Below are 24,654 nucleotides of genomic sequence, written 5' to 3' on the forward strand. Positions count from 1 at the left end.
GAAACTAAAAAATACCTCAGACAACGACTTTAATTACTCAACTCGAACTTGATCAACGCAAATTATTTCGTGGGTGGCTATCAAGAAAGACTTTTCCAAATCAATCATTGCAAAGTCGGGACTCAGGAGATCTATTCCCCTGCCTTCGGCCCTTGACTTAACTAAACTCGGGGCCAATCCCCTTCCGATTGGGCCGCTCGCTAACAATGCAAAGAGAGCATTGCTTTTCTGGCGCTGTCCTGCTTTCATCCAAAAGTAAATTAGTACTCAATTAGAAGGATCCCTAACGAAATTTTATTAAGCTCTTCTACGCAAAATCTAATTGGAAAGGGTTATTGTATTTACCCCATTTTACCCCTCTAACATTTTGTACTACAATTAATTTCTTTCTTAACGTTATTTTGTTAGTTACTTTCAAAACTAATCGTCAGATGTAACGGTGTTTGTTAGTTCAAGTAAAAAAAATATTTTTAACTTTTAAAATCATTATTACATTACCCCATAAACTATAAGATTATTATTAATTTACCCCCTAATATTATTATTTAGGTACTTTACATCATTGTTAAGCGAATTTAGCATGTTGAAAGGGTTTAGAAGAAGATACCTTCCTCTCTTTTATAATTAAAAAATCAAAAATTTAGATGGTTCTTCTCCTTTCTTATTTCACCTTTTTAAATACCAAGAAAAAAAAGTCAAAGGTGTTCTTCTCCCATTTTTCCTTGCACTTTTATTGATACTAAAAGAAAAACAAGAAAAGAGAGATAACTAAATTGTGAAAAAAAGAAGAACAAGAAAGAATATAATTATTTTATTATTTTAAAATCACTCCTTACTCTTCCATCCATCACTCAACTCTTACCTACCTTGAAATCATGATAATATTGGATTCTTTTATATTTTTCTCCTATTCAAAATTGAGTTTTCTATGTCCCTCTTACCCATTTCTTTTTTTCTTGGTATGAATAATATTTAAAAAAGAAAGAAGAAAAATTATTTTTCTTTTATTTTCTTGGTACTCTTAGAGTAAAAAAAAAAAAAGAAGAATAGCCATTCCAATTGTTTAATTTTTTTAAAATTATATACGACCTAAGGATATTTCATTAAAACTTTTCAACATACTAAGTTGATTCAATGGATAATGGAAGCAAGTGTTCATGAGGAGAGGTGTGGACCTGAAGGAAGGGGAGGGGATGGGGGATGGGGAATTTTTCTTCTTCCATCTTAAATGGGGCAAGAGGCGGGGAAGCATAACTCCGACCTATCCCCCACCCCGTCCCCTAAAAATATATATATAATTACTAACACTTCTTTTTTTCATGTTAAATTATTAATACATCTATTTTTTTCATATTGTGTTAGGTTAAACTATTAGTAGTAATTGTAATATTAGTTTTTCCCAATAATAGTACTATCAGTAGTAGTGGTGGTGGTAATATTAGCCTTTTCTAATAATAAAGGTGTTAGGAATAGGTGCCTCTATGGGTACTCACTGGGGGATTGGAATGAGGCGAGGGCGGGGGGAAGTTATATGATAACGGGGTAGGGGGTAGGGTTCCTCCGTCCCAAACACCCAGTTGTCATCCCTAATAAATTAATAGTAGGACTGTAGTTTAAGAGGATAAAGCGACATGTGACAATAACCATCTAGCAGTGCTATAAGAGAGAAGGATATTTTTGTTCAAAATTTTTTTAACATGCTGTGTTGGCTTAATAGTGTGAATAAAGTGATTAAAAAGAACTGATAGTAGTGATTTAATTTAAAAGATTGGAAACCTAATTTTTCAAAGTTGAGGACTTAGCAGTGAAAATCTCTCTCTCAATATTCGATGTTTCCACTTATTTTATATTGGAAAGTCAAAATTGCATGAAGTTACGGGTAATTTTTGATCATGCAAAGCAATTGGTCAAATGAGAGTGACTAGATTGAACCTTGCAACTGATAATCAAATGAGCGGAAGGATGAGCTCTAGGAAGAGTTGCACCTTTTCCCTCATCCATGTCAATTTTGCTATTTTCTTTTACGATCGATCTTCCATTCAAAACATGACTGAACCATAGCAGCGAGGCTTGTTTGAACAATTTGCTGTGCCAGTGAAATTCCAGGCCAAATGGCAAGAGATGATAATGTTGTCCCCTTACATCCAATTGGCCTTTTAGGCTTCCATTTTCCGTGAGAAATCTTTCGGGTTGAAATTCAACAGGGTTTTCCCAATACTTAGGGTCCCTAGGAATACCCCATAACTTGAATATAAGTCTAGTCTTTGATGGTATGTGATAACCTTTAACAGTGCAACCTTCACTTATTCTCTCAGAATAACTCCCTCCCCCGGTGGATGAAGCCTTAGTGTTTCCTTAACAATAGCCTGAAGGTTTTGGGAAGTTTTTCAATATCTGATTCAAGTCTTTTCTTTCCAGTTACTAATGGATTTCTTGTTCTGCTTTCTCCTTACATTAGGATAGTTAAAAAAAAAAAAAAAAGGATATGGTATTTGGAGAGAAACAAGGAAACCGAAAATAAAGGAGAGTTAGACTTGGGGAATGGGCGTTGGAAGGAATTCACAAGATAAATGGGAACTTTTTTTATGCTGTAAGACTCGATTGATGGGTGTAATCAAGGGGTTGTCATCAATTTTTTTGAATGCTTATTCTCCATTTTTATGGATTTGACAGTTAAAAAAAGGAAATAGAAAAAAAAGACAAAATTTGCAAGTACGACATACACACAAATCCAAATTAAGGAGAATAATATTCATTACCATAAATGAAATCTTCTTATGCCATCAATTATGCTCGTATCACAACATTTTATTAACAACTCCGTACCCATACATGTCAGACCAAACGAATCAAAAGGCTCGAAGCTTCCTCTTCTTTCCACCTTTTCTATTTCTTGAAAGCCATAAAAACTTTTGAAGTTACTGTGAAGATTAGATTTATTTGCGTAAATTCTTACTTCTGTAAGAAAATGTCAGAAAGAAAGCCATAAAAAGATTATCCTCCAACATCGACGATAGGCTGTCAAGTATTGATTTTTCAGGAATTCGGAAAACATTACTACAGTCAATATAAAATCCAACATCAAACAAGAACAATCAAAAAATGCAAAAGTTTTGGGCATATTCTAATTTCTTAACATCTACTAATCTTTCTTCCCAGTAAAGAGACTCATCTTTTCTTTTCAGATCTAAGTTTGTGTACAAATAATAACGCCTGTGCAAACTGGATACATGCGGTTCAAGTTCGGGTAATCAGACACTTTTTGGAAACCAAAACCCTTAACTCTATTTTCTTGACTGGTTTGAGATCACTTTCAAATTTAGGCTTGGTTACCCTAATTTTTTTTTTTTTTTTGGGTTTGTCAAATCGTTTCTTTTTTCGACTTTTTAGCTTTTTCGTTTTTTTTAATATCCCTATTTACAACATCTGTTCATGGATGTGGATCGATTTCATAAGAAGAGGTTTTAATCAAGTCAAATGAGCATTAATATTATATTTAGCAATTTATTTTTGAATTAAATGAGTTTCAGTAACTTTGCTATGTGAAGAACATGCTCTGTTCATTCCACATTAGACGTCTTTCTTACCCTTTAGTTCCATTAATACAAAATTGATAGCAAAAGAAAGTGGTTTTTTATTGCTTTCTACAATGAACCATAAATAAGTAGTAAAACTGTAAAAGGTGGTAGATTTTTAAATGAGAATTAGGCGTGAACTGTAAATAATGATAGTTCAAGGGGCAAATTGCATTTAACTCAAAGTTACTCCATCGCGATTGTAAGCACACGAGATTCTCAGTGCCACTTTTTCAGTCGCAATTCAGTGACATTTCTGTATTTATGCAAAGTGTCCTATTTATTTAATTTGTCATGTATTTTTATTTAAATTTCTTCTACCATCACATGATAAGTGGGATTGACACTGAATTTGACACCGAGTAGTGTCAGAGAGGATCCCAACTGGATTGCAAAGTCCAAGCCTGAGCATAATTCTGCAGGGTAGTGTTTCTTGAGCGAAGGGGACGAAACATAAATCTATAGTACTCTATGATTTATTTTGAGCTTTGCAGGGTAATATGCTCAATGACGTTGAAACATAATAAACTCAACCAGGGATCCATATATATAGTGCATATATTTTATAATATAAGGTATTGGGAGCTTCCAATTAAAGTTTGTTGTTGAAGATTGAAATTTCTCCAATTGCTGAAAGTGAAGCCGCCCTGCTTATTGGCTTGTTTAATCCCTTGAAACAATTGGTCCAGTTGCTGGGAGTGGATTGAGCCTTGCAACAGGGACACAAACCAAAGGATGAGCCCTGGGAAGAGTTGCACCTTTCCCCTCTTCCATGTCAATTTTGCCATCTTCTTTACCATCAACCTTCCATTCAAAACACTGGACCATAGCAGCAAGGCTTGTTTGAACAACTTGTAATGCCAGTGAAATTCCAGGGCAGCCTCTTCGGCCGCTACCAAATGGCAAGAAATGATAATTTTGTCCCCTTACATCATATTGCCCTTTTAGGTTCCTTTCGTCAATAAGAAACCTTTGTGGTTGAAAGTCATGAGGATTTTCCCAGTGCTTGGGATCTCTGGAAATAGCATAAACATTAACTAGTAGTCTAGTCTTTCCTGGTATGTGATAACCGTCAATACTGCAGTCCTCACTTGACTCTCTCAAAATGAATGGCCCCCGCCTGGTGGATGAAGCCTTAGTGTTTCCTTAACGACGGCTTGAAGGTAAGGAAGTTTAGGAATATCTGTTTCTTCTACCAGTCTACCTTTTCCAACGACAGAATCAATTTCTTGTGCAACATTCTCCATTACACATGGATGGTTAATTAGCTCTGCTAGTGCCCATTCCACTGCAATAGCTGATGTATCTGATCCACCGGTAAATACATCCTGTAAATGATCAAACATAGTAAATTATCAATTAGGTAGTAATCTGTTAGGAAATAGCACCAGAGAAGTTGGACGGATGTCCATTTTACAGTTATGATTTTGTAGTCATTAATGACTGATATAGATGAATATCGACAAGATAATACAAAATTACCAGAATGAAAGCTTTAATGTTCTCTTCTGTCAATTTGAACTCAGAGTTTTCGTCTTCTGATATATCAAGTAAAATGTCAAGAAGATCCTTGGCAGGTTCACCATCAGCAGGTTGCCTTTGCTTTCTCATCTCCTGGTGATCCTGGATGATCTTTTTCAGTATCTCATCATACTTGTCGCGAACTCTCTTGAGCCTCTTTCCAAGTCCCTGCAAATCCAAGTTCTTACAAAACCAGAATAAGTCAGACAAGTAAAACTGTCCACAGAGCTCAGAACCCTCTTGAATCGCCTTCCTAACTTCCACGGCCTCAGAATCATTTCCAGAACACTTTTTGCTCATGATCATTTCTGATATCACATTATTCGTTGTTCTCATTACCTCGGCTCGAATATCAACTGCCTTGCTAGCTTTTGCATACGTTGCAAATGATTGTATTAAATTTTTTACTTCAGAATGTCTAATGGGAAACATTAGGTCTAAGGTCCGACCTCCAAGAAGTTCAGACATGCAGAGTTTTTTCATGACTTTCCAATGCGGTCCATACGGGGCGAAAGCGAAGTCCTGTGAACCATAAGTTAAGTAGCTGATAGCAGCTATTTGAGGCCGGTTGGAAAAGGAAATTTCATGAGTTTTGAGGCACTCTTTAGCAATTGACAGGTCGTCAACCTGTGCAATAATAAAATTAAACCTAATTGCCAGTTAAAATGACCAAAACCCAATTTCAAGTACTGGAGCAGGGACTCTAGGTGTGCAATGGGTTACTTGATTCACCCTGTTCCCGAAGAGTTTGCTTGATCCGATATACCCGAATGGAATGGTTATTCCTTTTCACAAATGATTAGGAATTTGTAGACAGGGCAAGTAGGGTCGTATCCACAGAGACTGGGTATATTTGTTTCTTAAGAAATCCAAAGTAACACAGGGGGTGATTTTGTAGGAACGACGATAATTAAATAAATTCAAATGAGAAAGTAAAAATAAATAATTAACTAGAAATTAAACCACAATTTACTGAACTCAGGATAACAATAGTTAAAGGCCTCAATTAATTAAAATAAGGAAACAATCAAAAATAAAATAAAGTAGGTAATTAAAAGTCAAATGGCAATCCACTACAATCAAGGAAATATTAACTAAAGATCTAGCCAAGAAATAACTTCAGCAATGGTTCACCTAATCGATCATTGATGCAAAGCAATCCCAATTATTTTATAATAAATAGGTTATAACTACCAAACAAGCGATGGCAGTCAACCCCTCCTTACTGTGTCGGTGATCAAGGTACGCCCGTTAATCACTGCTCTAATTGAGAAATAATCCTAGGTACGCCCGTAGAATTTAATTCCCCAACTGCCTTACGTATTAGAGGAGCCCTATTCTAACCAAATAACACACTACCAGGGTTATTTTAGATTAGCCCGCGTATCCCCCTGACACGAATCTAATCGTGCCAGTTGTCACTATTTTGAGGTAATTAAACAATTACGGATTTAATACCCCAATTGACAATAGATTACCAAACCAATTAATTATCCGGATCCAAGACAATCAACTAATTAAATAATCATAAGCATAGTAATTAGGGAATACACGAATACCAATAAATAAAAGGGAAAGATTAAATTAAATCGATCTCACAATTTACAGGTGTCCCAAAGCATCCGTCGTTTCTTGACTAGAACGAGGGGATTAGCTCATATTGGATGAACTAAGCCCGCGGGAAATTCCAGCAAAAGTCACGGCCGTTGTATGCATTTCAAGAGCCGCAATTCGTCAAACACTTGGAAAGCGAATGTAAGGCACGGGTAACAATTGAAGCTTTCTAATTGTTCCTAGTATTCGTAAAGCAAATTCACTCCAGAAGTACAGTGAGGAAAAGTCAAAGAAAGTGGGCTTCAATTCCTTGCTCCTGACATGCGTGGAGACAAGCCAATGCAAGACTACAATAAACTAACAAGGAAAAGTCAAGAATTGGAGCTAAGCTCCCCTGCCATGCGCAGGAATCCCAAAAGTAAAAAGTAAAGCTTCAAAGAAAAGTCAACAATTCTTCCTAAGCTAAAGACGGAAAATCCATCACAAAAGCCAGCTCTCTTTTTGATCCCTTTTTCCCCCTTCTTATTGCGGCGGCTCACCAGGAGAGGAGAGCCCTCCGTCCGTCCTTTCTTCCGGAAATTTACCAAAATGGGCATGACATCTCCTCTTCCAAAAGTGCCCCTGGGACAAGCTTTATCATCTGAAATCTTTTTTTCCAATTTGGCACCTGTTATCATATTCATATTCTACTCCCTGAAATAAACGTCAAATACTAAAAGTGAGTAGAATCCAGCAAATAAATCCACATCAAGTCAGGTAATAGGAGGAATTAATAATAAAATAAATGAATAAATTGCAACCTATCAGCAATCTCAGGTGATGATGCAACCACACAAGAAATGGAACCAAAGTATAGGTGAAGTAAGGGTCCATAACTGTTGGAGAGCTTGTTGAGAGCTTTGTGAGGTGCTGGAGAAAGCAGATGAAGGTGTCCGCTAATTGGCAAGGCTAATGGACCGGGAGGAAGGTTATTAGAAGTTCGATTTCTAATTAATTTTCGAACAAAGATGGTTGAAATGAGCCAAATGAGGAAGAGAATGATGTATCCTTGAACATCAGCCATGATTAAAACTTGGTGAATCTCGTAGATTTATCAAGCAGAGAATTCGAATTTGGTTAACTATGCAGTTAATGCTGCTTATAGAACAATGAACAAGTAGGATTATCCTTACTTTTTATAGCACATTAGGTTGAGACAGCAATGTAATGAGGTCACTTGCAATTTTATCTGTGGTTGACATTTGTAATTTTTGAAACAATGCTAACTATGGTTCGATTACCATTTAGGCATCTTTTAGGCGTTTCCCATGATGTTAACATACTCGGGCGGCCGTTGCTTTGTTAATTTAGTACTTTGGAAGAGTTACCAATCAACAGTAGCATGCCGTCAAGTGCAATAATATGAAAAGAACTCTTTGTATTTTTTTTTTCAAGAAGCACTCTCGATCTTGAATATTATATTGCCTGCAGGATACTAACTTTTTCTCACCCTCTAAGCCATATAAAACTGGACAGAAAACGAGATTTGCTCTCTAACACTGATCAAACTGCAGATAAGATTTGTTTCGATGATGAGAGTTCTACTTGATGAAAATTGTACTGTTAATTCTTCTCTACTCATGGATCATATATATGAAGTTTGGAACTATTTATGTTGCTTGGAGCTTTCAATTTGCTTTCTCGTGACAGTATTTTAAGCATGGTTCGCTTTCCTCATTATTCTTTTAAAACTTGACGTTATCTAACAATTGATCACATTTAAGGAAAATGCTTCAGTATCTATAACGAGACAGTTTTTAACCATTTGATTACCTATTAAACACCTCCACCAAAATAGGATAACGCCTAAAAATTTGGTGATAAATTTCTCATCTGAAATAGTAAGTTAACATAAAAAAATTAGTAACTTTTGTGTCTCGAAAGGTAAATTAGAATAAATATGAAACTTACTTTTTCAAAGAAATAAATTATTACTTTATAGCCTAAACTTACCTTTTTATCAGAAGTAAGTTTAGTTCAAGTAATAGTATGTTTTTATAGATAAATGGTAAATTTTACAGATAAGATAGAAAATTTGATTAGTGACTAAAATTTACCAGTTTATTGCATAAATTTACTATTCCACTTGAAAAACTTACATCAAACTGGCATTGGGGAGTTTATTTGAAATAATGATAAGATTTTGCAATTGAAAGGCAAGTTCTGTTAGTAGAAGAAAGAATTGATTAATGAATGAAACTTGGTATTCTAGTTAATAAATCGTGTTATATCCATATAATAAATTATTGTATATATAATTTTTAAAAAAATTTATATTTTATAATACATTTTAAAACTACTCTGAAAAATACTTATATTGTCATATAACCGTATAAAACATGTAATAATTTTTGAATTATAATTCAATTATTTTGAAAATTTGGATAACAATAACAATAGTTATATATGAAATATCACTTGTCTATATATCACAATTTTTGTACTATGAACATAATAAGGTCACCAAGTTTTTAATGAATTTACTGTCTGAGACACCAGAATAGGAGTTTGGGTTATATTAATGTAAATAATCTTTAAGAATCGTAGTAATTTGCCTATTATTTTAGTTCCTTAACTCTTAAATATATTCATATTATTCACATATGGATTTATACAATTTTTTTGTCGAACTCATATCTTTTGCGTTCAGCTTTTAATCATGTATAATAGAGGTATGTATTATATTTCATATTATATCCATCCCATATTTTACTAACTATGCTTATTACTTTATATTGTAGAAACTTACTATTATACTTCTGAAGCTTACTCATAACAAGAATTTAGTAAGATTGATAAGAATAATCTTAAGTTTTTATGGATAAATATTATGTAATCTGCTAAAAATATCATCTTATAGCAATCTTAAGTTTAAAGGCTAGTGGTACACAAACTGTTAAAATTATCTCATTTCATAAATGACTAAAACTTACTCCTCGATGGCATAAATTTATCATATTAATTTGATCTACCTTAAGAATTACCATAATCAAGTACACATTGCTTGTTGTTTTAAAATTTGCACTAAGCTCACTATTCCCATTATTACTAGTAAAATACTCCTAACTAAAGCACAATAAAATGCAGCTTTTTTTGCCTTTTTGATATAATGCTTGTGTTTACTATGAAATTAGTATACCTTCCTTACATTACATAGTTTCTGTTAAAAGTAGGAACATTTTCTAGATAAACTAGAAAAATTTGTAAAATATTTTATTCTTTTTCACCAGTATAATGAAAAGAATTTTGCGCGTTGACAAAACAAATAGAAAGAAAAGACAAGGGTTATTATCAATTTATCCCCTTAAACTATATCACTACTATCAGTTTACTCCATAATATTATCTTTTAGTCACTTCACCCCCATAAGTAATTCAACTCAACATGTTAAGAAATTTTGGACAAAAATACCCTTTTATTCTATAGCATTACTACACTGTTATTATTACTTTATTCCTTTAAATTATAGTAATATAATCGATTTAATTCTTAACATTATTTTCTTGGCATTTTACTTCATCATTAATCTAACAACTATGGTAAAATTTTTTTACATATATTTACCCTTATATATATAATTAAAAATAAAAAATTTAGAATGATTATTCTTTTTTTTTTCACTTTAAGAGATCAAAAAATATAAAAATAAAAGGGTTTTCTCAAATTTCTTTTTTCACACTTATTAATACTATGAAAAGAAAAAGAGATAGGAAAGAAGGAGACAGAAAATTAGATTTTACAAAGAAAAAAAAGTCTAACATTATCGTATTAATTTAAGATTGTTGGGTTTAGAATTGAAATATGGTGATAAACAGTAAAGTGAAATAATTTTAAAATAATAAAATTATCTAATTCTTTTTTATTTGTATTTTTTAAAAAAAGAATTGAGCTCTCTCTCTCTATTTCTCCCTCCCCCTTCCGATCTTTCTATTTTTTAATATTAATAAGATTGCCAGGAAGAAAGAAATTAATTAATATTTTGACTTTTTTTCTTGATAATAAATAGGAGAAGAGCCACTCTAAATTTTTATTATTTTTATTATACAAAGAGGAGGGTACTTTCTTCTAGATTTTTTTAACTTGTTAAGTTGGTTTAATGGTAGGATAAATTGTCTAAAAATAATCCTATGGGGTAAATTGATAATGAGACTATAGTTTATAGGGGTAAAGTGATAATAATTTTAAGGGTTAAACATGTCTTTTCATTTTAATTAACAAACTCTGTTAAGTTTGACCGTTGATCTTGGGATAAAGTGACTCAAAGATAACGTTAAGGAGGAAATTGATAGTGACCCCAAACATCAAGGGGTAAAGTGATAAAAACCTATAAGTGTATCAAACTTTGTTCAATTATTATACACTTTCGTTATTATACCCTCCTCAAACATAATTTATTATTTGCAGTTTCTCAATACTAGTTGATTTCACATTGGAAGGGGATTGAACCTAGCCTTTGGGACACAAACTAAAGGACGAGCTTTATGAAGGGTCAAACCAGGTCCTTCTTCCATATCCACTTTACCATTTCCTTCACCATTAACATTCCACTCAAAGCACTGAAGCATTGCAGCAAGACCTGTTTGAACAACTTGTAAAGCCAATGAAGTTCCAGGGCAACCTCTTCTCCCACTCCCAAATGGCAACAGATGAAAATGCTGCCCCCTTACATCTGGCTGGCTTTTGCTGACATTCCCCACTTCAAAAACAAACCTCTCTGGACGAAATTCAAGTGGATTCTCCCAGTAATTGGGGTCCCTTCCAATAGCCCATACGTTAACGAGAAGTCGAGTTTTTGCTGGTATGTGGTAACCTGCAACTTCGCAGTCTTCACTCGACTCTCTTACGATCATTGGCCCTGTTGGATGAAGCCTCAGAGTTTCTTTTACTATAGCTTGAAGGTAAGGAAGTTTTGAAATATCTGATTCATCTATAAGTCTGTTTTGTCCTATGTTAGAGTCAATCTCTTGGACTGCCTTTTGCATGATGTGTGGATGGTTGATTAACTCTGACAGTGCCCATTCTAGTGTAATGGCTGAAGTGTCAGTTCCAGCTGCAAATATGTCCTGCAAGAATTTGAAACAGATTTCGATTTCATCATCAGACTGAACTGCCATACTTCCTATCACATTCATCGGACAAGATCTCTACAGACATGATATTTACTGTCAGAATACGAAGGTTTCTCAACCAGCTCCAAGAATTTTCTGAACTTGAAAAATTTTAGTTGTATCTTTTCAGCGTACAATTTGATCTTTGGAAGATGATTGAGGTGAAGAAAAAGTTTAACTAAAAAGCCCATGAAACAAATCCATGAATTCCGTGATCCATCATCCATGGGCAAAAAATTCTCTCTTTTATCTTTTTTTTTATTAAATATTTAATCCAATTGCTGCAAGTTAAGCAAGCCTATCAGCATCCAAACATCATCTGAATCAGAAGTCAAGAATCCAAGTTGGCCTACATCGTACTATGTCTGAGTTCACATCTTAGAAATCTCCATTTAATTGGTTAATGTTGAGTCCAAAACTCCCTTAATTACGTTTGACAGCTTCTGAATTCTTTTATGTTCTCCTGACGAGGAATATGGTAATTGGGGTTGGAACTTGGAAGCCGGCACTTCAAAGCATGCATTCATTGAAAAATACCCTATGGTACAGAGTAGCATGCCACTGATATGGACATGGAAGCAAGGAAACGAGAAAGTTCCTAAGTCACTGGAGCATGCAGAAAATTTAAGCACTCTCACTCCACTTACCAGAAAAACAGGGCATTTAGTATACTTTTAACTGCAAAATTGTTGTGTGTACCGTATATTTCTTGAGCAGATCAAATGAACAATCATCTAGTTTTCCACCTTTGACTATTTTGATGAACATCCTGTATCTGATGTATTGACTACCCTGATGGTTGTAGATACGGTATTTTTGTTGCAGAAATCTAGTTCAATTTCATAAATCGACTGCGACAATAAAAGGTAAAAGAAAACAAGAGGAGGCAGCCATGAGTTTTACCAGGATAAAAGCCTTGATGTTCTTTCTTGTCAGTCTTATGTCTGAGCTTTCATCTTCAGATATATCGAGCAATATATCAAGTAGATCCTTCATTTGTTGACCTGCATCATTGTTATGCCGACGCTTCGTCCTTGTCTCTTGATGTTCCTCTATGATCTTCTCAATCATTACGTCAAACCTCTCAGCTACATCTCTAATCCTCTTCTTAAATCCCTGCAAATCCAAATTCTTGCAAAACCAGATAAAATCAGATACATTAAACTTCCCTGTGAGCTCTGCTATCTCATGAATTATTGTCTTTATGTCTGCAGCCTCATTTTCATTCTCAGAGCATCGTCTGATCATAGCCATTCTTGATACCACATTGTTTGCTAGCCTAATGAGTTCTGCACCAACATCAACTGCCTCACCAGCTTTAGATTTTCGCGATAGCAGCTCCATAAAACGCGTTATCTCATCGCGTCTAACTGGAAGTAACAGGTCTAGTGTCCGACCTCCAAGAAGTTCAGTCATGCATAGCTTTTTCACGAACTTCCAATAAGGTCCATAGGGGGCAAAGGAAAAATCCTGTGAACCATATGTTATGTAGTCAACAACAGCAGAATTGGGTCGGTTAGAAAAGGAATTTTCATGTGTTTTGAGGAACTCTTTCGCCATTTCAGGTGAAGAAGCAACAACACAAGGAACAGACCCAAGGAACAAGTGAAGTAAAGGTCCATAGCGATTTGAGAGCCTGTGGAGAGCTTGATGGGGTATTGGAGCAAGAAGATGGAGGTGACCGATGATCGGAAAGGCTAACGGGCTTGGAGGAAGGCGAGAAAGTTTTCGATTTCTGAATAGTACACGGAGGAGAATGGTGGGGATTAGCCAAATAAGGAACAGAAAAATGTAGCCCTGGATATCGGCCATGATTGAATGCTAATGTGAACTGACTTTGTAAAGCTGAAATTCCAGTGTTGCTGCTTATATTGAATAATCAAACTATCACAGTTGATGTTTCCTTTACGTTAAAGCCTTTGTCTTGTCTCGGAGGTGCGAAGAGTTGGTAATCTTCATATTCCAAGGTTCTCCTTCCTGCACTTCTTTGATTTTACCGAAATTTATCTTTTAAAGATTCCAATTAACCCTGTGCTTTTTGCAACTGCATGCTGCTTATGTCTTGCACCTTGACCGTTTCTAAAATTGCATCCAGACAACAAGGATAAGATTTTGTTGCAGTTTTTAGCTGAATTCTTGCTGAATCAGCTATGAATCCTGATTCAATTTTACATAATTCATTCTTTATAAAAACGGGGAAAAAAATAGAATTTTCTCCACATATTCCTGATATGCTCGTGTTGTGATGGATTTCAGACTCAGTGGTTCCTCACAATTGTTGCCTGTTCTAGTTATGTATATTCTTGTAACTGAATAGAGTAAATTTTACATGGTTTTTTAGCATCTTTACAATTTAAACATTACATAGTGTGAAGTTTTCTTCAGTTTTTTTTGTTATACAATTTGTCAGAGTTCTAGTATTCACATTCTCTTGCCTAATGTCACTTTTGGTTTCCTGAAAATCCATTCTGGCCGGCAAACTTTCTTGAAATAATAGACAAATCGCTACTGTTTGTACTCCTCCGTCATAATTTTTGTCCCTAAACTAGTAGTTGAATAATGCAACTCACTTTTCATATATGTCGTTTTCATTCTTCTCTAATTTTGCTCCTCAATTTTCTACAGTCCAAGACTCCAAGTCAGGGCAGAAACTAAAAATTACCTCAGACAACGACTTTAATTACTCAACTCGAACTTGATCAACGCAAATTATTTCGTCGGTGGCTATCAAGAAAGACTTTTCCAAATCAATCATTGCAAAGTCGGGACTCAGGAGATCTAATCCCCTGCCTTCGGCCCTTCACTTAACTAAACTCCGTCTTCCGATTGGGCAACTCGCTAACAAGTAACAATGCAAAGAGCACCTTGCTTTTCTGGCGCTGACCTGCTTTCATCCAAAAGTAAATTAGTACTCAATTAGAAGGATCCCTAACGAAAATTTATTAAGCTCTTCTACGCAAAATCTAACTGGAAAGGGTTATTGTATTTACCCCATTTTACCCCTCTAACATTTTGTACGACTATTAATTTCTTTCTTAACGTTATTTTGTTAGTTACTTTCTAAACTAATCGTCAGATGTAACGGTGTTTGTTAGTTCGAGTAAAAATAATATTTTTAACTCTTAAAATCATTATTACATTACCCCATAAACTATAAGTTTATTATTAATTTACCCCCTAATATTATTATTTAGGTACTTTACATCATTGTTAAGCGAATTTAGCATGTTGAAAGGGTTTAGAAGAAGATACCTTCCTCTCTTTTATAGTTAAAAAATCAAGAATTTAGAATGGTTCTTCTCCTTTCTTATTTCACCCTTTTTAATACCAAGAAAAAAAGTTAAAGGTGTTCTTCTCCCTTTTTTTCCTTGCACTTTTATTGATACTAAAAGAAAAACAAGAAAAGAGAGATAACTAAATTGTGAAAAAAAAAAGAAGAACAAGAAAGAATATAATAGTTTTATTATTTTAAAATCACTCCTTACTCTTCCATCCTTCACTCAACTCTTACCTACCTTGAAATCATGATAATATTGGATTCTTTTATATTTTTCTCCTATTCAAAATTGAGTTTTCTATGTCCCTCTTACCCATTTCTTTTTTTTTCTTGGTATGAATAATATTTTTTTTAAAAAAAGAAGAAAATTATTTTTCTTTTATTTTCTTGGTACTCTTAGAGTAAAAAAAAAAAAAAAGAAGAATAGCCATTGCAATTGTTTAATTTTTTTAAAATTATATACGACCCAAGGATATTTCATTAAAAGTTTTCAACATACTAAGTTGATTGAATGGTGGGATAAAATAGCTAAAGAACAACACTAAAAAGTAAGTTATAGGGATGGCAATGGAAGTAGGTGCTCACGGGGAGAGGTGTGGACCTAGGGGGAGGGGAGGGAAGGGGAAGGGATGGGGGAATTTTTCTTCTTCCATCTTAAATGGGCAGGAGGCAGGGAAGCATCACTCCGACTTATCCCCCATCCCGTCCCCTATATATATATATATATATATATATATATATATATATAATTACTAACACTTCTTTTTTTATGTTAAATTATTAATACATATATTTTTTTCATATTGTGTTAGGTTAAACTATTAGTAGTACTTGCAATATTAGTTTTTCCAAATAATAGTACTATTAGTAGTAGTGGTGGTGGTAATATTAGCCTTTTTCTAATAATAAAGGTGTTAGGAATAGGTGCCTCTGTGGGTACTCACTAAGAGATTGGAATGAGGGGGGGCAGGGGGAAGTTATATGATAACGGGGGAGGGGATAGGGTTCCTCTGTCCCAAATACTTAGTTGTCATCCCTTATAAATTAATAGTAGGACGGTAGTTTAAGAGGATAAAGCGACATGTGACAATAACCATCTAATAGTGCTATAAGAGAGAAGGATATTTTTGTTCAAAATTTTTTTAACATGCTGTGTTGGCTTAATAGTATGGATAAGGTGGCTAAAAAGATAACATGGTGGACTAAACTAATAATAGTGCTTTAATTTAAAAGATTGGAAACTCTAATTTTTCAAAGTTGAGGACTTAGCAGTGAAAATCTCTCTCTCAATATTCGACGTTCCCACTTATATTGTATTGGAAAGTCGAAATTGCGTCAGGTTACGGGTAATTTTTGATCATGCAAAGCAATTGGTCAAATGAGCGGGACTAGATTGAACCTTGCAACTGATAATCAAGCCGAAGGATGAGCTCTAGGAAGAGTTGCACCATTTCCCTGATCCATGTCAATTTTGCTATTTTCTTTTACGATCGATCTTCCATTCAAAACATGACTGAACCATAGTAGCGAGGCTTGTTTGAACAATTTGCTGTGCCAGTGAAATTCCAGGCCAAATGGCAAGAGATGATAATGTTGTCCCCTTACATCCAATTGGCCTTTTAGGCTTACATTTTCTGTGAGAAATCTTTCGGGTTGAAATTCAACAGGGTTTTACCAATACTTAGGACCCCTGACAGGTTGTCGATGCCTGTACAATAATAAAAATAAACCTAATTGCCAATTAATGTAACCAAAACCTGATTCCAAGTACTAGAGTAGGGACTTTAGGTGTGCAATGGGTTACTTGATTCACCCTATTCCCGAAAAGTTTGCTTGATTCGATATACCTGAATGGGATGACTTTTTCACAAATAATTATTAATTTGTAAATAGAGCAAATAGAGTCGTATCCTCAGGAATTGGGGATATTTGTCTCTTTTGAAGTCCAAAGTAACATGGGGGATGTTTTTGTATAAAGTATATTGCAAATAAATAAAAATAAATTTCACTAAAATCAGGGTAATAATAATTAAAAAAGAAATTTAATTCATCATCGATGCAAAGGCAATTCCAATTATTTATTAATAAATAGGTTATAATTGCCAAACAAGCAATGACAGTTAACCCCTCCTTACTGTATTGGTGATTAAGGTACGCCCGTTAACCACTGCTCTAATTGAGAAATAATCTTAGGTATGCCCGTAAGATTTAATTTCCAAATTGCCTTACGTATTAGAGGAGTCCTATTCTAACCAAATAACGCACTACCAGGGTTATTTTACATTAGTCCGTGTATTCCCCTGACACAAAGCTAATCATGCCAATTGTCACTATTTCAGGGCAATTAAACAATTACGGATTTAACGCCCCAATTGACAATAGATTACCAAATTAACTAATTATCCGGATCCAAGACAATCAATTAATTGAACAATCATAAGCGCTATAATCAGAGAATATGCGAATAGCAATAAATGAAAGGAAAAGATGAATTAAATCGATCTCACAATTTTTAGACGAACCAAAACCTCCGTTGTTTCTTGATTAGAAAAAGGGGTTTAGTTCATCTTTGATGGGAAAAACCCACTCAAAATTGTAGAAAAAGTAGCGGCCATTGGCCTTCAAAATTGGAAAAATTCAATTCGTCCGAATATTGAGAAGATAGCAAAGCTACAAAAGGTAATTGATTGTTTTCACTTCGTCTAACATACGCAGAAGGAAAAGAAACTACTAAGAGCTAAAAGAAAGAAAAGTCAAAGGCTAAGCTAAAGAAGAAAAAAGTCCTCTGCTACCTCTGATTCCCATCTAATTTCTATCTAAGTCTGGCTACTATGCGGCGTCCCCTTTTCCCAAGCCGAAGACTCCAACCTTTTCTTTCTTCGAATGCCGTCTCCCCCAAATTACCAAAAAGGGGTCGCATCTTAATGTTTCAAAAATACCCCTGGATGCCTGTTACTTGAACTCTTTCTTGATGACTGCCAAATTGGCACTTGTTATGGTATTTTCGTTCTACTCTCTGAAATAAATGCAAATTGCCAAAAGTGAATAGAATCTAACAATTAATCCACATCGGGTCAGGTAATAGAGGAAATTAATAATAAAATAAATGATAAAATTGCAACCTATCAATTCCCCCCACACCTAAACCATGCTTGCCCTCAAGCATAAGAACAGCAAACAAACACTAATATTTGACAATGACTATTGCTCTATCTACCATATAACCAAAATATTAAGAAAAACATAGATCAAGCATCAGTGATCAAGATCCAAGAAACATCACCCCGGTTAGTTTCTAAACTACAAACTCCTTCAAATCTAGGTTAAATAATCTAAGAAAAAGGAATGGTGCACAACATTTATCAGCAAATGGTCCAACTATTAACCAAAATCTCAACATTAAATCCATAAATCGGCAAACTGACTTATATCACACACTAACACAACCTTCATTTTTTTTTTCACATTTTATATTTTTTTCTCTTTTTTTTTCAATAGCACAAAAGACTTAGCCTCTAGCCATTGGAGTTTTTTGACGCGAATTCTAATATTTTTCAGATGAATGAGTCCAGTTACTCAACTCCTATCGCTATACTACCAAGTACTCATAGAAATTACTACTTTTTGACGCGAGAATCGACACTTTTGGTGAAGATCCCCGATTACTCAGTAGTAACAAATAGTGGAGTACAGTCAACCTTATTCACAGCCAAATAACACAATTACGCAAAATAACACCGCAAAAAATAAAAACTAGTAGCAGCTAGCTTCATTTTTTTTCAAACATGGAGAACTAAAGTTAATATTGGACCAATTCACATGAAAATACCAATAATCATTCCCTATGCCTAGAAAAGTTAACAAAAATCTCAAAAGAGTCAACCAATCACTGATATTCACCAAAGAGATGTTCTTGGGCTCAACAACATTAACTAAATACACTTTTATTATTAAAATTTGACAATAGTAGAATTAAAGTCAACAGCCCAACATCAAACCTTGGTATTCACATGAGAGCTAATCACTAAAAAAAAATTAAAAAAAAAAGAAAGAAAGAGAATGAACAAAAAGTAGATAAATAATAAACTAGAAATAAAGGAAAAATACCTAAAAACTAAAAATTACTAAAAACTAGAAACACTGGCACCCCATCTGCTACCCCCCATATCTAAATGACACATTGCCCTCAATGTAGCAAATAAACAACAAAAGTAAGAAGAAAGGCAACGGGACTTCCCTGAAGGCGGGGTCACAGCGGCGGGTTAGGCGGGAATTAAGCAGCAAGATTGCATGGTGCATAAACGCTGCCAAATTCTGTGCCATGAAATGTACGTTGTTATCAATATTGATCATCCGAACCTCCAGATTCTGAACCTGCGTCTGAAGTTGGTGTCATTCAGCAGCCCCTAGGGGTGGAGGAGGCGGAACGGAGGTAGACAGGCCGACATCATCGCCAGCAGGGGACGAACGGGCAAACGAAGATCGAGGGGGGCGCGAGGCGGTCCCGGGGGAGTGAACCGGTAGGAACCATCGACGTACTCAAGAACACCCATCCTCTCCAAGCACTCCGCATTCAGGAATTACATTTCAAACGCCAAATGAAGGTTGTGATCCTGTAGATTAAGAACCCCTAACTGCACTGCCAAGTGTGTGATATAGGACCCGAGAATCAGGGATTTGTTCTTTTTGGATAAAACGGTCTTGAACTGTGCCGCCAACCAACACCCCAAGTTGATCTTGATATTATTTTTCATACTCCAGATGAAAAAGAAATCGGGTCAAGAGAGTATACCGGAGCTGTCCTTGCGACCCGAGTAGCTGTAGGCTAGGAGTCGCTGAATATATCAGGCACTGGGGTTCTTAAGAAAAGAGCTCCTAGATCTAGAAGGGTCATAGCGGTGCCTGTCAATAGACATGTCCCGCCACACATCGTGGTAGGAGGATAGAAACGGCTCCACGTAATCACAAGCACTCTCAGCGTATTCCCTAGTCTCAACATACTCCGGAGTAATGAACCCAAATACCAGATTAAACTGGGTAACGGAGAAATTGAACTCCTGACCTATTAGACGGAAATGAATGACATTTGGAATATCAACCGTATACCTCGTAGGCAACTTAAACTCAAAAGTGGAGTAAAACTTCCTAATCAACTAGACAAAGCAGGGCGGAAGATAGCGAGATAAGGGCGCCATCCAATGGCGGTAAACATGCGCTCAACCTACTCCTGGATTCCCAGAACACCCATAGTCAGCTCGTCAGAGCATTTGCATGGGATGATACACCGCTCACAAACCTTAGCTTATCTCTGCTGATCGGCAGGTCTAGTGAAGTTTAAATGCCCCCCAAAGTGAGCGGGGGAATTCACATGAGCACCCCTACCCCTACCTAAGCGGGTTCGGACACTGAAAGATGAGGGTTGGTTGGTAGGTGCATTCACTAGAATGGAGGGTTGGGGTGGGGGCTGAGGTTAAGAGACTCTAGACCTAAAAGATGATTTCAGTCTCACCATAGTCTCCAAATGTCACTCCAGGCAACCAGAGACAAGAATAACCAGCAAATGCCAATTTAATCAACCAGAAAATGTACAATTGAGTCACCCACAATCTATACCAATTTCCTAACAATGCAACAATTGCACTCAATAACCACAGGATGCCCAACTATTATCAACAACTAGAAACTAGCAAAAGCAATTCAATAAGCACAGGGACTACCCAATTCAGTCAGTTAACAAGCAAACTTTGTCCACCCACAATCTCAACAAATGCACACTAAAATTTATACAAATGCCCCCACCAGTCAAACCGTAACAATTGCCCCAATAATATGGCAAAACCAGCAAGAGTAGTTCAGAAATTGAAGAACAACAACTCAATCCCAACCCATTAGCAGGCAACCAGGTATCCAACCAAATGGAGTTAACAAATGATAGGCAAAATATCTCAACCAGTACCACTGGTGCACCACACAATTGAAGAGATATCGCACACGATCAACACCAAGCCACTGATAAACCCAAACAACACCTAATACTACCAAGAATTAGGGATTGAAATACAAATATTGCCACTAGTCTTCGAAGGAAGAAGTGGGAGTGGTGGCGCGCTGACGGAGGCTGACAGAGGCATGAACGAGCGAATTGAAAAGGGTGGCAGTGCGCGGCCTGTGATGGTGGCTAGGCAGGAGAGAGAGAGAGAGAGAGCAGGGCCGACGTGCGTGGGAGACGGTGGAACGACAGAGGCTGAGGTCGTGCTCGTGGAGATGGCCGTCCGTGGGCTACGGGCTGCGGATAAGGAGGCGGCGGAGGTCAGCGGGCAAGCGATGCGCGCACGGATAGCGCGTGGTAGAGGGCTGCGCACAGTTACGCAGCAACGGCGTGCGGAGCAACGGGTAGTGCGGGCTGCTGGGCGAGCTGTGCGGCTGCTTGGAGGGAATTGCGGTGGAGTGAGGCGCGCGGATAGGGAAGGATGGCGGCGTGCGAGCGAGATGGGGGAGCGGAGAAGGTAGCGGCGGCTGCGGGAGAGAAAGAGGGAGTGGCGGCTTGCGAAGGGAAGAAGGAATCAGGGAAAAAGAAAGAAAGAAAAGAGGAAGAAAGAAAGAAAGAAAAAGAAATAGTTTTCTTTTTTTTTTCTAAACTTAAATAAAAAATAAACAAACTTGTGATTTGAAAACCAAAAGTTACGGTCAAATGAAAGACTTTTTTTTAAATATTATTAATAAAATTTATTTTCGAATTCAAAATTAGAAATTAACAAGAAATCGAAAATTTTCCTCGAGTTTTGAATACTTATCTTTCCCACGAACGTGATATGGGCACGTCAAGAAGACAGGAACCCTTCTGACGATGAGCTCTCCATACGACTCGGCCCATGCACGTAAAAAAGGCAAGAACCCTTCTGATGATGAGCTCTCCATATAACTTGACGCGGGCACATCATGAGGATGGAAACCCTTTTGACCAAGCACCAAGAAGTCGTATTGTGCCACGAGCCCAGTTGATGCGGGCGAGTCAAGTTAGAGAGACACCTACGAATCGTCAAAAACGAAAATTGAAGTCAGAAATCAGTCAAACTCAAGGAAAACATATTTAAGCTATCTAACAAAACTGATCAAACAACTAAAATAAATTGAGTTGCCTCCCAATGAGCGCCTTTCTTTAATGTCTTTGGCTAGACATGGCAATGTGTCATTAATTGGAACACGGTGGTGTATCTAGACTTATCATCTCCACTTCTCCACTTAGAAAGCCTTCGTAATAATGTTTGAGATGGTGTTCATTCACCACAAACTTATTGTCTGTTTTAGCGCTCTTGATTTCTACTGCACCATAGGAAAAGACGTGAGTAACAATAAAAGGTCCAATCCAACGGAGTACTGTTTTTTTTTATCGAACTCATATTTTTTTGCGTTGAGCTTTTAATCATGTACAATATAGGTATGTATTATATTTCATATTATATCCATCCCATATTTTTACTAACTATGCTTATTACTTTATATTGTAGAAACTTAATATTATACTTGTGAAGCTTACTCTTAACAAGAATTAGTCAGATTGATAAGAATAATCTTAAGTTTTTATGAATAAATTTCATGTAATCTGCTAAAAATATCATCTTATAACAATCTTAAGTTTATAGGCTAGTGGTACACAAACTGTTAAACTTATCATTTCTTAAATGACTAAAACTTACTACTTGATGGCATAAATTTATCATATTAACTTGATCTACCTTAAGAATTACCATAATCAAGTACACATTGCTTGTTGTTTTAAAATTTGCACTAAGCTCACTATTCCCATCATTACTAGTAAAATACTCCTATTTAAAGCACAATAAAATGAAGTTTTTTTTTGGCCTTTTTGTATAGTGCTTGTGTTTATTATGAAATTAGTAAACCTTTCTTACATTACATAGTTACTGTTAAAAGTAGGAGCATTTTCTAGATAAACTAGAAAATTTTCTAAAAGATTTTATTCTTTTTCACCAATATAATGAAAAGAATTTTGCGCGTTGACAAAATAAATAGAAAGAAAAGACAATGGTACAAATATAAAGGTGAGCTAATGCAATACGTATCTCATCATGAGTTTAGGTATGATTTATATAAGGAATAAATAATTTAGTCATTAGTCGATATTTGATACACATTAAGGGCTAAGGGGTTTTAATTGCAATACAAAAATGAAAATGTGTTTTTTTTTAAGATGATCAATGGCGATTTCCAACAAATGGAAATATTTTTTAGTATATACCAGTTATGGATAAAGGAATTTGCAGTTTAGACCCAGTAATTGAGCACCCAATTCTTTTTTTTATTTTTTAGGTACCTATTATTTATTTCAAAACTAAGTTTAAATAGTTACATTTGGATAGACCAATGTTAACGACACTTCAATTCTAATGATACTACTTTTACATTGATAAAAGCTGGTCCAGAAAATGAAATGCCCATGGCAATAATTATTAAAATGAAGAAACTTTTTTCTTTTAAGAAGAGCAATAACTAAGTACCCACAATGTTCCACTTTTATTTTTTTAAAATCTCAACCTATTAATTAAATTCAAAACATTGCTATTATAAAAAATATTCTCCTCAAATTAACATCAATAAGTAGATATGAGATACAAATGTGATAAAATATCTCTCATATGCATATCATAGATATTTGAAATTTTTGATAAAAAAACTTTTTCGTTGTTAAAATGGCATGATATTCATTGTGATATTATTTGAGGATTCATTTTTAAGAATATTCTCTCAAAACAAAAAAAAAATTGGCTCTTCTTATTAAGTATTATTATACTAATTGTTACTTTGACAGCATTAATGTTTTTCTATTAAATCATTAGTCAAGGGGAGAAAATTTAGGAAAAAATAATATTAAGAGGGAAAAGTGCAAATAATACCAAATGTTAGGGATTTAAGAGGCAAAACATTTCTTTTTCAATAGTAAGTTCAATTCAAAGATGAAAGATCACGATTGCGTATAAGACTTCAGTTGTGTTGCTCCTTCAAAACTGAAGCTGGTTTTGACTTGTTCATGCTTTGTACATATCGCAGATGTTGACAGAAATATGACATTTATTATATTAGTAGAAAAGTATGAAATATGACAGAAATATATTTTAGTTGTTTTAATGCCACGAAGAAGAAAATATTAAGAGGGTGTTTGGATGGTAGATTATTTGAAATAATTTTTTGAAAACATGTTATAGCATTTTTCTGATGTGACATATCTAAAACAAAAAATAGTTGAAAAATATGTTGCTAATACAAGTAAATAAATTTTCACAAATAATACACTACACTGTAGTATCGAGTAGTACTACATTGCACGAAACTAATCTATGTTCAGAGTTCTGAGTTCAATTGAAGCTGGTAATTTACCCCAGTACTATACATGTGTTCTAGTGGTAAACAAACTTAAGCAATTGTCAGAGAATTAATACACATAGGATGAACCAAGACGGCCTGCATAGATTGCAGCTTTTTCTTCCTTGTCAATCTTATCAACACCTTTAATTTTCCAATCAGCATGGGATCATTATTGCTGCCGCAAGTCCTGAAGCAG

At 35.3% G+C, this 24,654-nt stretch overlaps 1 protein-coding gene and 1 pseudogene across 1 annotated transcript; both read right to left on the reverse strand.

Annotated features, from left to right (window-relative positions):
* Positions 1-4,238: 4,238 nt before the first annotated feature.
* LOC113773802 lies at positions 4,239-7,713 on the reverse strand (annotated as a pseudogene).
* Positions 7,714-11,113: 3,400 nt separating this feature from the next.
* Positions 11,114-13,724, reverse strand: LOC113774933 (3,9-dihydroxypterocarpan 6A-monooxygenase-like). Its single transcript, XM_027319592.1, has 2 exons — positions 12,701-13,724; positions 11,114-11,752 (listed from the first exon to the last, which is right to left on the reverse strand). Exons 1-2 carry the CDS (start codon positions 13,607-13,609, stop codon positions 11,114-11,116), a joined length of 1,548 nt encoding a protein of 515 aa, XP_027175393.1. The 5' UTR covers positions 13,610-13,724.
* Between the last annotated feature and the right edge of the window lie 10,930 nt (positions 13,725-24,654).

The sequence above is a fragment of the Coffea eugenioides genome, chromosome 6, assembly GCF_003713205.1.
Source record: "Coffea eugenioides isolate CCC68of chromosome 6, Ceug_1.0, whole genome shotgun sequence".
Taxonomy (NCBI): Eukaryota; Viridiplantae; Streptophyta; class Magnoliopsida; order Gentianales; family Rubiaceae; genus Coffea; species Coffea eugenioides.

Excerpts from the sequence above, each read along its gene's own strand:
- LOC113774933 (XM_027319592.1), bottom strand. The coding sequence starts at position 13,609 with ATGGCCGATATCCAGGGCTACATTTTTCTGTTCCTTATTTGGCTAATC. Across the intron at positions 11,753-12,700 it reads ACATCAAGGCTTTTATCCTG|GACATATTTGCAGCTGGAAC; the intron begins GTAAAACTCATG and ends AAATTCTTGCAG.